The sequence below is a fragment of the Carya illinoinensis genome, chromosome 14 (genome assembly GCF_018687715.1).
Source record: "Carya illinoinensis cultivar Pawnee chromosome 14, C.illinoinensisPawnee_v1, whole genome shotgun sequence".
Taxonomy (NCBI): domain Eukaryota; kingdom Viridiplantae; phylum Streptophyta; class Magnoliopsida; order Fagales; family Juglandaceae; genus Carya; species Carya illinoinensis.
The window spans coordinates 31,157,428-31,173,533 of NC_056765.1; the positions used below are offsets into that span (position 1 = coordinate 31,157,428).

At 35.1% G+C, this 16,106-nt stretch overlaps 3 protein-coding genes across 9 annotated transcripts; 1 reads left to right on the top strand and 2 right to left on the bottom strand.

The window, feature by feature from the left end:
• Window positions 1-726: 726 nt before the first annotated feature.
• Window positions 727-3,176, bottom strand: LOC122293425. 7 transcript variants are annotated; one of them, XR_006237271.1, is made up of 5 exons: window positions 2,754-3,175; window positions 2,261-2,563; window positions 1,427-2,061; window positions 1,217-1,270; window positions 727-1,002 (listed from the first exon to the last, which is right to left on the bottom strand). XR_006237271.1 is itself a non-coding variant. In XM_043101998.1 (5 exons), exons 2-5 carry the CDS (start codon window positions 2,560-2,562, stop codon window positions 820-822), a joined length of 453 nt encoding a protein of 150 aa, XP_042957932.1. In that variant the 5' UTR covers window position 2,563; window positions 2,754-3,164; the 3' UTR covers window positions 727-819. The 7 variants fall into 7 exon arrangements, 2 of the variants coding, with proteins under 2 accessions (XP_042957932.1, XP_042957933.1); XR_006237273.1 differs by having other exon boundaries at window positions 2,453-2,563; window positions 2,754-3,172; XR_006237270.1 differs by having other exon boundaries at window positions 1,956-2,061; window positions 2,754-3,165.
• A 3,585-nt stretch (window positions 3,177-6,761) lies between these two features.
• Window positions 6,762-7,844, top strand: LOC122293823. Its single transcript, XM_043102279.1, has 3 exons — window positions 6,762-6,833; window positions 6,992-7,079; window positions 7,578-7,844. The coding sequence occupies exons 2-3, from the start codon at window positions 7,017-7,019 to the stop codon at window positions 7,842-7,844; spliced, it is 330 nt and encodes a 109-aa protein (XP_042958213.1). The 5' UTR covers window positions 6,762-6,833; window positions 6,992-7,016.
• Window positions 7,845-13,907: 6,063 nt separating this feature from the next.
• On the bottom strand, window positions 13,908-15,241 carry LOC122293426 (G-type lectin S-receptor-like serine/threonine-protein kinase LECRK3). Its single transcript, XM_043102000.1, has one exon. The coding sequence runs from the start codon at window positions 15,134-15,136 to the stop codon at window positions 14,525-14,527; it is 612 nt and encodes a 203-aa protein (XP_042957934.1). The 5' UTR covers window positions 15,137-15,241; the 3' UTR covers window positions 13,908-14,524.
• Between the last annotated feature and the right edge of the window lie 865 nt (window positions 15,242-16,106).

Consider the following 16,106-nt stretch of genomic DNA (forward strand, 5'->3'; position numbering starts at 1 on the left):
TGGCATTTATTTAAATGCCACTAATAATACGTTGGCGGCGGCACATTGAATTTTTTAACAGCGTTTATTCTACCGCCGCCACTTTTTCAAATAACGGCGTTACGATAAATGCCACTACTAGTAATTTGCCGACTCATCATATAAATTGGCGGCATTTATTTAAATGCCACTAATAGTATCTTGGCAGCGTTACATTGAATAATTTAATGGCGTTTAACTAAATGCCGCCAATGACCTAATTTCCAGCGATTATCTAAACGCCGCCACAAGTAAATTGTCCGCTCGTCATATAATGTGGCGGCATTTCTTTAAATGCCACTTATAGTACTTTGGCAAATTTATTAACGGCGTTTATTTAAACAACGCTGATTTTTAAAATAACGACGTTAACATAAACGCCACCGCATTACGTTGCCAACGCATCATATAAATTAACGGTGTTTATTTAAATGCCACTAATAGTACGTTGACGGCACATTGAATTTATTAACGGCATTTATCTAAATGCCACCATGAGTTTGCTGCCACCACATTGCATAAATTAACAACGTAATGTAAACACCCCCACTAGTTCATTGTTGGCGCATTTTTTAAATTAACGGTGTTATTATAAACGCTACTACAAAAATGTTGCCAGCACATTGCATTAATTACCAACCTTTAGAACACACCAATAATATGATATACCATAATAAAAATATATAATAAATAAATTAATAATAAATATGATATAATGGATCATTATTCATATAATAATAATAATAATGTAACACAAATCACATTACATGAAAGCTCTTCTTCATGGATAATTATTTTACTTTACATTGTGTTTGTCGTTAGCTTTCCGAACATTTCTTTCATGGGTAGTTCTTCTACCAGACCAACCCAAAACAAGCAAACGACCACTAAGATTGATCCAATAACTCCACCAGCTGGAAGGTGAGAAGGCATGACATAAGAATTTCTCAAAGTGCGCCCATCATAGATTTGGAATTTTGAATGCTGTAATATAAAAAATTGCAATGCAACCATTAATATCTACCACATGAAAAGGAGTTGAGGTTAAAATATTTTAGGACGGAGAAGAATTTATACTTCTCAATATTTTAATATTCCTCAAATTATGTTACAACCAAACATAATGAACCGTACGTTTGCCGTTATATCATGTATACTATTGACTTCAAACAACTTTTTGAGATATAATTAGTCTCACCATTGTATACGTCCACCAATCCTTTGTATACGTCCGCCAGTCCTTTGAAAAATCCTGTTTTGACAACCAAAGCAAACCAATATTTTTAAAATTAGAAATCGAAGAATTTTAAAAAAGATAGAAATAGTCGAGATCACGTACAAGATCTCGACTACTACTTGAAAGTGTTGCATATTTTTCAAGCATGCATTCTTCTACGTACGTACATACCATTATCACATTAAATTTTATTCACGTCATCGAGGTAGCAATTGTTGGGTCCCTCGCATTGACAAGAAACATGTAGCCAATTAAACTTAAAACCGCATAACAATTCGTTGCGAATCTCTTCGCAGGAAGCAGTTTTTGGATATATTGACGGCCTTCCCTCGATATTAGGGATATTTGCTCTATTCGACAAGATTCCTCCACCTGCCCTGGATATGGAGGTCTATCTAGATATTTAACATATCTATGCATATCATGGGAAGACGATGAAGAGTTGGAAGAATATACTTTGGTCTTAAAGCAATAAGTTGAATCGTTCCAATAAAAGGATGTATTCACTTGCTTTTCACAGCTCAAGAAAACCATAGTAATTAGTAATGGGAAATATGGTGAGTGAAAAAATGGATGCAACCAGCTTAAATTACCAGGGATAGAAGCCTGAGAAATGACAAGTAATATTTTTAGAAGCAAGCATCCTCATTTCGGGCCCCTGACACATTTATTTTACATGAAACATAACATTAATCATTACCTGATAGACTCCGAGTGTACAAGACTTAAAACCAGCTGGACAATATTCAAAGTAATATTTCCTTGTCCTTATAAATTTTTCATCAAAGCCAAGAGCTACGATTTTGCTGCAAATTAAAGGAATTAACATTAGCTCCTCAGCATCAAAATACAACAACGTCTAGTTAAGTAGCTTAGTTCTTATCATTTTCAGTTTTACAACCAACGTAAAAGAAACATTATTTTCCCCATAATATTTTCAGTCAGAATAACAATATCAAGTTGTAATTTCTTTTATTCGAAGTATGACATGAATAACAATATTACATGATGGGTCGTCGCAGTTTGGTGGATCCTCCATTAATCGAAATGGATAGCCTATGTTTTGGATACAGCCATTAATATACTAAACACTACAAGTTTGATGGAGTAGAAAAAGAACAAAAAGGGATGTTTGTACTGTTGCAGGGAAGCTCAGAACGTATACAAAGGTTTGAATTAAAATAATGCAAATGCTACCCATTAATAACTATCGCAGACTCTGTTTCCTGCTCTGCGTCAAAGTGGAAGCCATTTCCAGCACTCCTTCTCAAAAAGCTGATTAAATGAGAGTCCAAATCTGTAAGCATGCTGGAAAGAAAGCCCAAATCTATCAAGATTGAAAGCATAGGTAGAAGATAAAAACACTCCCGCTTTCCGATTCCCAGAAATTTTGTTTTATCATCCATCAAAATAACCAAATAAACTCAAATATACAGCTAAGAAAGATGTGTTACTTTGAGAGAGAGAGAGAGAGAGAGGGCAAAAGATCATTCAGCACCTTGCAATTTGGTGAGAAAGCAAGCGCTATAGTCATCAACTCCACCGTCACTTCTCGTCACCGGCCACCAAGTCCTCCAACAACGAACAGAACAACTTATTCATGAGATCGAGAAAAAAATAAAATAAAGCATTTGGGAGAACAAATTAAAGATGGCCTAAACATGGACTCGCGACCTAGGTTTCCTATGATGGAGACCCAAATTAAAGGTCATGAGTAATTTCCACGGAATTAAGGAGATCCAAGAAAGGCATCGACATTCGGTCGCCAAGGTAGATGAATCAAGAAAAATGTTTGAGATCCAAGAAACAGAGAATAAAGCTAGAAACTACGTGAAATCTGGAACTGTGCGAAGGAGAAACTACATGAGGCGCTAATTGGCAGCGTACAAGAGGCGCTAATTGCATAATAGAGGGAAATTTGAATTTTCTGAAATTTTGAGGCAACGTATGAGGCGCCAACTTAACTTTTCACTAGTTTTTGTTTTGATAACAATATTTTAAGAGAAATTACAGAATATTCATGCATGTATACCTTAATGTAAAATTACCTTTTCTGCACCTCTATTTTCTAATTTCTTGATTATTTTTAACTCTTTCAATATTCCAATCCTATCTATAATTGAAACGTTAATATAATATTTTTTCATATTATATATAATTATATTATATAGTATACATAATAATAATATATTATTATATATTATATATAAGATAATGTTATTATAATGTTATGTTAATATTAAAAATATATATAATAATGTTATTATAATTTTAAACATGAATATTTAATTGATCATATGCTTTAAATATATACATTAACTACATTTTATCGCTTAATAAATTCTCAAAATATTCATTTTGATAATTATATTAGTAAATTAGTAATACTAATTTATATTAGTATATATGTATATTAATTATAATTTATACTTTATGGTCTTATAATAACACTTTAATACTATTAGTAATATACTTTAAGTCTATATATAAATTATTATAGAAATCAATATAGTATTAGTTATACTACACTATATAGAGAAAAACTTCCCACCGGTCTATCTATTTCTCTCCAAATAACAGCCTCCCAATGAGAAAATGCTACGTATACGTCTCATTTTATTTCCACTATAACCGCACCACATACTATTATTGCACTACAAACATACTTGACAAAAAAAATAAAAAATAAAAGAAAGCACCCCCACCAAGAAAGTATGATCCTTACCTTTTGTGCCCACTGAACTCGATGCAGTCCCTCCGTGCTTGGGTCTAGTCCTAAATGATGTATTTATGAACCAAATTGGGCAATTCATGAGACTAGGGACATGAAGGAACTAGAATCAGGTTTGAATCTGAGCGTTTGCAATTTTTCTTTTTCTAGTTTTTTTTGGGGAATTAGTAGAATCGGTCAAGTGGGAGGCTACGAAAGGTATTGATTGAATGGAACGTGTAAAAAAGTGGGAGCATTGAGGAGTTTTCTTCTTTACCTTCTCATGGGGATTTTGGGTGCGGATGAGAGCTTGAGGTGAGAGTAATTGAGAGTTTCAAATTCAGCTTAGAGAGGCGTTGGATCTAGGTGTGGCAGTGGCTAAACTGGTCTGGCACTGGCGATGGAACTGGTTTGACAAATAGCAGAGGAATTTTGGATGATGGAACAAAGAGACAAAGATGATAAGTGAAATCTTGAAATTATCGAGTGTGATAATCTTATATTCATTTGTGTAGAATTGCTGAGGTGGTGACCTATGATCAAAGGTTGTTAAACGTCTTATATCAGCCCGACCGTTCCGAAGAGGAACTGTACTATATATATCACAATTGCTACGACTAACAACCAATCAAATAAGTAGGTATTTCAAGCGATATACCAAATCGACGAAAAATCGTAGGATGTTTTGTAATGGGTGCTATTTGGGACCAAAAGTTGCCCCCAGGCAAAAACAAAATGCAACAAATACTCTTATATATATGTTGTAGTGGGCGGCTTGGGTTGATATGACTAAATAAAGTGTTCACAATTTAGATTTATGTTTTATACTCAAACACTTGGATATCTGGGTTTTAAGTAAAAAAAAAAAATCTGAATATCCAGTTACAATCTGGAAATCCGGATTGAATTCGGTTATCCACCTGAATTGAAATCCGGATATCCTACCAAACTCTCTTATTCTTCTTTTTTTAAATAGTAGTAATTTTTAAATCCAATATTTTCTCCAGTAACATTAAGATCATAGTTGTCGTATACTGAACTATTAGTTGTATCATGAATAGTTATATACTCCAAGCTTATTATTGTAAAATATTAATATTTTCTTCTTGTTCTGAATTTTTTCAAAATTAAAAATAAAAAAATTATTGAAGGCTTTTTATTGAAAAAAATTATGAAGTCGTTTAAAGCTTATCACGGCCGTACAACTCTTCCAATTGGATTACAACTCTAGAACCCTTGCCATTAAACATTTTCAGCCAAATTATCCTTCAAATATATATCCCCATGGGCCCACAGATAGTGCATCACATTCCCATTAAACATCTTCCCCATTAACACGCCTAGAGCTGTCGAATGTTTTCATAACACATAGATCGTGCATCACGTTCCCGAACAGCAACGCCTCCACACATTGCTTGATCATAACGCCGGCTAATCCCATCTCCTCTTCCACATAGCAATGTCCCCACACTGCAGTTAAAAAACACCAGCCTTCCTCCCTTAAAATCACTGCAACGTGCTCTGTTTTTCACCCTCAACACAGAGCACTTCAACTGCAGTTCAAACGTCATAGCCACGGCCCACCACGCACGATACCGGGACCATCATCAGAGGGCGCCAGAGAACAGCTCTCCACCATCAAACACTACCGTACGTAAGATTCTCTAACTCATTATTCCCTTTAGTTTAACCATTACCGTACATGATGTCCATGCAATTTAACCATTATTCTGAAAATCATTATAATACAAACGCTATTAACTCTTGTTTAATTGTTATAATACAGCCCCAAAATCGTTACCGTATATGATGCACACTTCGATTGTCCATTCTTACAGCCTCATATTCTTACAGCCTCATATTCGTTATGCACGCTATTAACTCTTGAATATCCGCTGCTGCAGCCTGCAGTGCATCGTTTACATTAATGGTTTTCACGTTCCCATTAAATATCTTTCAAAGATATTGAGATGACAGTACTATTAGAATTAAGAACCATTTATGTTCAAATCTCTTTATGTGTGGATGGCAGCACACAATAGCTCCTGCCCTTTAGCTTTGTAGAATTCATGGATTTGTGGCCTTTTTCTTCATCCCTCTAGTTGGGCATTTCTTATTGTATACTTGCTGCATGACTGAATTGTGCCCCACGCTTTGAATAAATTACCTTGTAAAAAGAATTTATAAAAATTTAGAAACTGGAAACTGAATTATTTAAACTAATTACCAAAAAATTAGTTATTGACCCTTGTTACAACACAACACAATGAGGTATGACCCATTCATTGCATAGTCATGAACAAGTAATCGGGTTGCTTGAGTTATCCTGAAGGGTACAAAGGTTGACCCAGCCCATTTATGCTCAATTTTAATCATATCATTCTGTATCGGGTTCACACGTCACTTCAAAGATTGCTAACCCTTATTTTTGGCATTTCTTAGTGAAGGAAATTGTTCTATAATCTAAATGTTATGTTGATAACCCTAGATTCTATTTTCTTTCTTTTTTCTTGTAGTTTAAAGCCGACACAAATTGAACTTGCCTTGTCTGAAGTTAGGATTTTACTGAGGTGGTGGTAGTAAAGTGCATAGATTTAAGGATTTTATAGCTCTGACTTGAATTTTTAAATTTAAGAGAATTTCTGATTTCTATCCAATGAATGTGATTAATCTTTGAATTTAGTTCTACATTAGCAAATGCAAGTTTTGACTTAATTGTTGGAATTGGAAAAGATCAAGAATATTCTAGTGTCTTCCAGAATTTATCATTGGATGTAACGGGAAAAGATAGTGTCTTCCACAATCTTTGCTGGTTTTCAGTGGCAATAAGAGCGTACATGGTTTATATGATTTCTTGTTAAATTATAGGTTAGTACATTGTTAATTAAGTTTCTAAAAGATTACTATTTTAGTAACTTGATTTTTCAGATCATACTATATTATCAGTGTAAATGGTTTTCTTCATGTTTCTTATGTCCATTATCATGTTGCCAAATTTCACTCCTTTTTCTTATGGTTTTCTCCAGATCTTTCTTGACCTTCTTAGCTGGTATGGATGTTCCTTTATTGTGTTCACCTGTACCATTTCAGAATGCTGCTCTATCTACTCCAGAGGTATGTATAAAATATGTGAACTAGGGGTTCCTCTGCCAATAATGGTCAGCATATAAATAGGTGTTATGGAAGTTCAAAACATGCTCAAACCATAATATTGGGCCATTCTCTCATCTAGATTGCCAAGTCGGCGTATCTAGTTGTTGCTTTATATCATACTTTTTGCTCTGCCCATGTCTGGTTTTGTTTCAAGCATAATTCTCCAAACCCATATTGCCATTGCAAATGCTAATTGTTGTCAAAAACCTGCATTGCTGCTTTTACTATATATTACCAGTAACTCGTTGCCAATGCGATACTACAGAAGCAGAAAGTTGTTTGACATGAATGTTCTATTACTTGCATTTATTCAGTGTACGAACATATAAATGCTAGGAACACTTCTAGTCAACAAGTATATGTTAACAAAAACACAAATATATGCTGTTATTGCTCATTGCTGTGAAACATATTATTGAAATTTATTGTTATAAAACCTTTTTTCCTTTTGGTTTGCAGGTAAAGTGCATGGAGTGGAAAAGAGCAGATCATCCTAAAGAATCCAGTGACGGTGGTGAACATGTGCTCGGTTCATCTGCTGGCCTCTGCTATAGCATTGAAATCAAGGATGCATATCTTCCACCATGGATTATACGTAGTATGTGTGCAGTAATGGGTTCTGAAGAGGGCCCAAAACTTGAAGAGGGCAGCTCTCCACATGATGAAACCAAAGTCTACTGCCCCGAGAGGACCATGACCAAAACAATGTCTCCAAAATCAAAATGATTCATATATTGTAATATTTTATTTTATAATGCAATTTATAAATACAAAATAATGTAGTGAATTATATTGTGTGTTGCATACATTTTTACATGATGAATATTGTATATATTTTCTTTTGCATGCATTTAGTTAAAATGGTAATTAGTTTCTAACTTTAGTTATTTTTTACATAAAGTTTTCTATTTTGATATATTTTTATTATTATGGACCATGTTCAATGCATTATGTTTTTTAATATGATTTTTTGAAATATATGCTTGTAAATTTTTTTTAAATTAAGCTTTTCAAGATTAATTTTTATTTTTTTGCAAAAATTTAATAATATATAGGCTTGTCTATTTATTAAAAAAAAAAACGAAGAAAAAAGAGAAAACCTGGGTTTAGTGCGGAACCCAGATTCCGGGTTTTAAAGAATCCGAATTCATCTGGGTTCCAACCCGAGTCATAACCCGGCTAATCTGGGCCAGACCTGGTCCAAGTTTGAAATCCAGTTTTCGGGTTGGTCATACCCGGGTACCCGGTCCAGAACCCGGATTAACAATCCTACTCTACTATAATTCTATTGAACCTCCCTCCCTCCCTCTCTCTAGAATTGGAATGCGATATATGATATTTACCGGTAGGGTATCTCAGAAATTCAACTAATTAAGATTTTGTGGATATTTTTGTATCATTTAAATAAGTTTTTATTATTATTTATTTTACTACCAATAAATTTATAATAGCTTTCACTACTGAGGTTATATATTCTTATCAGTGTAACAATATATACACAGGTGCATTTATCAATTACCGGTGTTTCATTGATCAATTTTCGACATTTTGTAAATGCCGCTAATGGTATATAATTATTACCGGCGTAACACTATAAACGCCGGAAAAGTTCTTATGCTAAATATTATTACCGGCAGTATAATATAAACGCCGACAAACACGGTTAATATAACGACATATAATCAATGAATTATTGGCGTTTGTTTAAACGCCACAAAAAACATATATTATTACCGGCGTAACAATATAAATGCCGGGAAACTACTAATTTCCTGGCGCATCATTACTATCTTTGCGGCGTTGTTATAAACGCTGCCAAAGCTATATATTATTACCAGCGTAAAAATTTAAATGCCGGGAATCTCAATAATTTCCAGACGGAAACATTAAGCGCCGGTAAATTTATATATCTACCGACGCATAAACAAATGCTGCACATAGAAACGCCACCAATTTTGCTTTTTTTTGTAGTGCGAGAGTTTGGATATGTATGATTAACTGCATATTTATATGGATCATTGGATCATGACATATATATGAAAATCCCTGAAGGATATAAAATGCCTGAAACTTCTAATCTGAATACATCCAAACGCACGTGGAACAAGCTATTTTCATATATTTTTAGTATCCATTGCAGTTTATATAGATGATTTAAATGTCATTGAGGCTCCAGAAGAGCTCATGAAAACTGCACATATTTGAAATATAAATCTGAAACCCTTGCGACTTTAAGGGGGAGATGAATGAAATTATTAATTCTGAAATACCATCTCTTAAATACAATTAGTATTTCAGATTCATATTACGGTTTTTTAAGAAGTGTGCATTATTAAAAGGAGAAACAAAATAGAGCACACAGAACATCTACCAGAAGATAGAAACACAAATATGAATATTTGTGAAATATTATTTTATTATATCGAAGAAAAATTATAGAAATTTGAGGCACTTCACCTCATTCTTTAAACGCTCTTGTTCTTCAAGAATCTGCATGGCATCTTTATCTAAAGGTGTAGGTAATCGAAAAGAAGATTTAAGTAAGGATTTTAAATTCCTATTCTCTTACTTTATTGCTCCTATCTTCATGTTGGACTCCAGAAGAAGTCGTTGAAGGATAGAAATATTCTCGTGGAGTTTGTCAACCCCACAAGTTTTGGATTGCAGTCGCTGAGAAAATGTGACAATGGATAATGAGTATCGGGTATCGAGACTCACAAACTCATAGATAGTTTCATTATCTGACTTATTAGTTAGATCATTATTGTACTACATAATAGCACCTACTGTAGAAGCAGAAATAACTGATGAACGAGGTGCAAAATACCTTATATATTGGTCATGAGAAGATTGCTGAGTCATTGCAGAGTAAGAATGCAGAAAGAGATTGCAGAGTAAAAATGCAGAAGGAGATTGCAGAGTAAGAATGCAGTATAATTACAGAAAAGTGAAGAAGATGAGCTGAATATCTTTTTTATAGATAAAATTATGACAAAGCATTTCTATTACTTCACAGCATCTCTTGTGAAACATCTCTATACAAGAGACAAGAAATGTAGCATCATAACTCTGCTGCGCCTGACAGCTACAGAAGAGCTGAAAATCCTGCAGTGCTTGTCTGGTCTAAAAAGCTGGCCACCGTTTTTGTTGAAAAATGAGGTTAGCAGCTTACTTTTGATGAATTCTCCACTAACTGTTATTTATAAGAACTCTAGAAAAGCACAACTCCAGAAGAGTAGTGAATTTAATATTAAAATGATCTTGAATCAATATGGTAAATTTCACCATATGTGATTATTTTATCAACATAGATCAAGTCCACAATTAGTTGGATATACAGATGTGAATTATCTTTCAGATCCACACAAAAAGATCATTGCAATTCATGAGAAGAAAGATGAAATTGATGTCAAGAAGATACGGTCAAGTAATAATCTGACAGATTTATTCACTAAAGTATTACCATTTGCAACATTTAAGAAGATTGTGCAAAACATTGGAATGCAGAGACTTGAAGACCTATTATCATGCACTTTTTAGGGGAAGTAATGTCTTGAAAACTTGTGTTGATTGTACTTTTTTTCCTTCGCTAAGGTTTTATTCCATTGGGTTTTCCTTTGCAAGGTTTTAATGAGGCAATCCTAAAGCACTTGGCGGTACACATGAATACTGTACTCTTTTTCTTTCGCCATTGGTTTTTTCCGATATGATTTTTCCTTGGTAAGGTTTTAAGAGGCATATTCTTTAAATATGGTCATCCAAAGGGGAAGTGTTATAAACCAACTTGTATTGTATGACCACATTTAGCCGTCATTATTGACCAGGCCTTAGCCATCAATTAAGACCTTTGTATCCCTATATATATGGGCATATTTTCTTAGTTCAGTTATCAATAATAATGAAAACCTCTCTGAGCTCTCTCTCTCTCTCTCTCTCTTTTCATTGATTTCACAACAGAAGGCTTTTAAAGCTAGCGGTACTGCTATTTTCATTTCTTGGACGTTGCTATTGGAAAAGAGATATGAGAATCTAAGTTCACATGGTACCATAAAAGAAATGCCAATGAAAGCGCGAAGTAGTCATGTGCTAATTTCATGGAGGTTGCCTCTGGAAAAGATCAGGGATGACAATCTACTTCCGATGTGTTTATTGATAAGACTGTTCATCCGGGCCGGAACCCGGGTAACCCGGATTCTGGTTACGGGTTTCAGCCTGGATCAAATCCGGGCCGAAACCCATAGTTTAAAAACCAGATATATCCGGTCCGGACCCGGGTATGAAATCCGGGTTCCGTATTCATAACCCGGCATAACCGGATTTGTATAAAAGGCAAAAAAAATGTTCTTACCAATTTCAATTTGAATCCGTGACCCCGACCCTCTCTCTCTCTCTCTCTCTCTCTCTCTCTCTCTCTCTCTCAAAACCTATGAAACCCTAGCCACCGCCGTGGTGATCTCGATGGTTACTTGATGGAGAGGAGCAGCAGATTCGAGTACACTCTCTCACTAATGGCTTGTGGATGCTCAGCTTTGAGAATCATCTCTTCATCGGCCAAACTAGCCAATCTAAGATCGCAGTACACCTCTTCGCCCACCAACGCACTCATACCCATCTCTCACCGACATCCATCCGAGCCTTCTAGACCCGGTAATTAGTTCTCACTTGTCCAGAAATTTTTGTGCTACTAAATTAGAGTTTTTGGTTGGATTCTATCTGACCCTTTTGGTTTTTTGTCTCTCTTTTGCAGCTAAAGTCAGTAACTTCACGTGTATGAGTTCAACAAGCGTGATCGTGGAAGCCCTGCCTACCTACGATTGGGCCATAAATCGGTCAATGCCTGGTAATTTTTGGTTCCATCGGTATGGTTCTCTTCCTCTATTCCTTATTTTCAGCAACTTGAGGAAGAAAGAAAGTTTTTTGGCATATTTGGTGTGTTTATTCTTTGTTTTAGTTATTTTAATTTGGTGTTCTGATTGGATTTGCTGTGTTAGAACTTTGGTTGGTATGGATCCATGGGTCTTTGACTAGCCTTCTTTCTTTGTTCATTTTTTTTTTTTAGTTTCTGATTAGGAAGTTTGGGTTGGATCTGGTTACTTTGATGATTAGATTTCTGGATTTTCTTCCTTCAATTATCTGTGGGTATGTATGAAACATAAACGATTTTGTGTTTTTTTTTTTGTTTTGTTTTGTTTTGGGGTCAGTTAGTGTTCTCCGAATGGAAAATGAAAATTTCCATTTGGGTTCATCGTCTTGATGCTCCTCTCTCTCTCTCTCTCTCTCTCTCTCTCTCTCTCTAAACCCCTATCTCTAATTAACCTATGTGGCATTTTTTTTTTGGTCAGAAATGGAATTTTTCTTGATGGGTTTCTACGATTTTATTTCCGTGTGGAAGTCACCAGTTTTGAGCAAAACAAAAGGCTGTAATACTTTGACTATGTTAAAGAAATGTTAACACAAGTAATTGTGTTGAGGGTCAAATAGATAATGTTTGAATGTTTGATAAGTATTTATTTGTGTCTGCATACGAAGTCCAGAAAATTTTAGGGGCCAATGCATGTAAGGTTCGTGTGCTTATAGGAGAATTACATCCGTTTCTAGGTTCTGTTGCTTATAGTTGCAAAGATATGTCCATTATCAGCTTCTTGGATATATGATTTTCAGTTTCATATAACTGGCAAAATAACAGAGACCATATTGTAGCTTTTTTGTGTCTTAATACGGTAGTAGTTCTTAAAATCTCAAATGCCTTTTATTTTTAATTACTTGACAGGAAGAAGATGGAGTATGTTAGCAGAGGTCATGTTTGTGAGTAGTCAAGCAAGTTTTGAGAATTGGTAAATATATTTTGAAGGTGGTTATGGCATTTGGATATCAATTGTCTGTCTCAAGGGCAACTTACTGGTCAAGTTGGCTCCCCACATTCTATACCATGTACATCATTGATGTTGTAAAACTACCGTGTTTTGTCAATCATTTAAATGGGTTCAGCTATCCCTATCTCTTTTCATTTTATCATTTGGGTGGTACAAGACTTGTTAGATTCAGATTAATCATATTGTCTCTCTTATTCTTTACAGGCTAAGGACCAAGAGCTGATTTTTTAAATCCAAATGTTGATTTTTAACCTTTGAACAGGTTTTTTCTTTCCATGACTTGTGCTAATCTACTAGTTTCCCCAACTTAATAGGGTTTGTAGGATGTGTTGCTTTCAGATTTATGCCATTTTCATTCTATTTTATTTTTTGCAGGATCACGTTCATGCCAATCGCTTTGAAGTTGCTATTTGGTGTGGAAATTAAATCACTGATTTTGTAATTCATATATTGTAATTTAGTATTTTGTAATGTAATGTATAAATAACAAATAATATAATATGTAGTGGATTGTATTATAATGCATGCATACTTGCATAGATGAATATTGGAATTTTTTTTTTGTTTTACATGCATTTTTATTGTGAGGCAAATTAAGTGGAATTTTGATATAGGAGTTGATATTTTTCAACCTCTAAAGTGCACAATTAAATTTATTCTTTTGTTTTTTATAAAAAAAATCAGAGCTACATAAGAAAATATTGGACATAAATTTAGGCTTTTATATGGGTTTAAAAATAAAAAAGAGACCCGGGTTCAATCCGGAACCCAGAATCCGGGTTTTGAAAACCCGGATCTATCCGGGTTCCGGCCCGTTTCTGACCTGGGTTAACCTGGTCCGGGTTCCGGCCCGTATTTGAAATTCAAGTTTACCCAGATTCTCAAGTCGGAACCTGGATGAATAGGCCTATTTATTGATAATAAGTTAGTAAGATGATAAGACCTTCAAGGATAATATTTTCTCATCATCGGCCTAAACAATTAAAATAGGTAACCCAACGATGTGGATGCCTCCTTTGATAACTAAGCAGTTTTGATTGTTGACATAGAGCCCCTAGTACCTGCCAAACCAATATTGGGTTTGACTGGGGGATCTAAAAGTTATGATCAATGTGAGGGAAAATATGTAACACCTAACGAACCCAAAGGCCCATTCAAAAACCACGAGTGGCCCATCAGCGAATACTCTACGGGATATGTGACCTTGCCCAAGTAGAGTACGGCCCAACAGAACCTGTACCAATGGGATGGGCTATTGCTCCCATTATGACTCGGTTGGTAAGGCAGGTTGCTCACACACACACCGGACAATTCGTTCGTTCCCTTCCAAGTTCCAACCATAGAAATGTCGGGAAATTTCGTTCGAACGTTTCAATATTTTTAAGAGTCTGTTCAAAGATTTGACTAGCGGCATGGCTATATGCTCGAAAATGAATTATTATAAATTGATAGTAATTTGTTATAATATTATATCAAATTATAAAATAAATTTAAGGTATTGCATATATTTACATAAATTTTTGAATTTTATTTTTATAAAATCTTTTTTTTTTTTTTCCGAAATTGTGGTCTCTGATCATCTCCTAGTTGGCAGTAGCTGTTGAAACCACAAGCTCCACCGCCTGTACCTTCCGTTATGTCTGAGCAGATATTAGAAGGTATGAAGTTCGACATTGGGATCCAATCCAAAGGCCAACTCGTGGAATTCGAAATATTATGGCCTTCTGGGTATACATAATGCCTAAAAACTCCATCATATTCAAGAATCACTGTATAAAAGTCTTGCGTAGATCCGGCATTCGATGATATCATCTTAAGTATGCTTTCGTTTACTGCTGCAACGTATATAGAACCAGACTGGTTGAAGACGACCGGAAAACCACTGCCCACAGTTTCGCATGACCAATAATTAGAATTAGCAGAGTCCAATGGAAAATCTATAGTTTGAAGCATAAGATTTCCAACCGATTGCAGTGAGAACTGGAATCTTCCGTTTGAGTAATTCGTTTCCGAGTAACGTGCAACAAGTTTTCCGAGCCGACCAATAGTGTTTGTGGGTAATATTGTATCAGTTGGACGATTAAAACACTCCCACAAATACACAGAATTCTGGGTTGCCAGCACCAAGTTTCCGCTGTCAAGCATTGCTGCATAGGCAACACCTGAACGCGCTATATCAGCTCCCTATATCTCTCTGCCTTCTGGGTCCTTGAGCATAAATTGGCCGTCTATGGTAAGCTCAACTTTGGATTCTCTTGGCACTAGATTATTTCGATTGGCTGCCTAGACAATGGTTCTTTCTGTTATTTTGCTGAACCAGATGGCTAGTAGATAACCTCCATTTCCAATCCGTTGGAAGCCAAAAGAAAAGCCACCAGAAGGCGATGCCCAGGAAGAACCGTCGTCCTGCGCTGTCAAGGATGAGCCTAAGGATTGGTTTCTGTAGGTTTGAGCTGAGGTAGAACATGCCATCATCAACAGAAGAAGAAGCAACGACCTGGGGAGAAGATTTGGCAATGCTAAAGCCATGGTCTGTTCAAGTTTGTATTTTTCAGGAGATGATTAGTTAGACGGATTAATAACAGTTGAAAGATATACTGGACATGAATACATTAGTTCCCTTCCAACCATGGAAAGAACTCAAACTCAAACAGGATACCATGTTAGGAAATTTCATTTGAATGTTTCAGTATTTTTAAGTGTCTTCACACATTTGACTAGCGACATGGCAAGACAAGTCGTTTCCAACGCCCACTTTTTGACAATTTGTTCTGTTTTTTAACTAAAATTTCTGAGAAATGCATCACATGTTTGTACAAGATTGGACTCCATAAATTATTAAATTGCAATATTAGTAAGAACATAACCATAAGAATGGGATATGAAAACCATTTCCTTAAAAGTAGTATATTGATGCGATTATTAGAAACGTTTGAATAGGGAAATCCAAGTTGTACCCTTGCCATTGTTGGGTCGAATAGGTACATTTTAGTGGTCTCTCAGTAATTAAAATATTACACATTCCCACAATCATTTTTGTTTTTTAGAAAAATATTGAGACTCTGATGATGAGTTCTCAAACATTTTTTACTCAATAATTAAGTAGGTGTTTTTT

Bases quoted from the DNA above. Each gene is read 5' to 3' on its own strand.
- LOC122293425 (XM_043101998.1), bottom strand. From the start codon at position 2,562: ATGCTTACAGATTTGGACTCTCATTTAATCAGCTTTTTGAGAAGGAGT. The intron at 2,062-2,452 runs GTAGCATTTGCA...TTTAATTTGCAG, and splicing joins TCTGCGATAGTTATTAATGG to CAAAATCGTAGCTCTTGGCT. The intron at 1,271-1,955 runs GTAATGATTAAT...TTGTCAAAACAG, and splicing joins GTACACTCGGAGTCTATCAG to GATTTTTCAAAGGACTGGCG.
- LOC122293426 (XM_043102000.1), bottom strand. From the start codon at position 15,136: ATGCTTGACAGCGGAAACTTGGTGCTGGCAACCCAGAATTCTGTGTAT.
- LOC122293823 (XM_043102279.1), top strand. From the start codon at position 7,017: ATGGATGTTCCTTTATTGTGTTCACCTGTACCATTTCAGAATGCTGCT. The intron at 7,080-7,577 runs GTATGTATAAAA...TTTGGTTTGCAG, and splicing joins CTGCTCTATCTACTCCAGAG to GTAAAGTGCATGGAGTGGAA.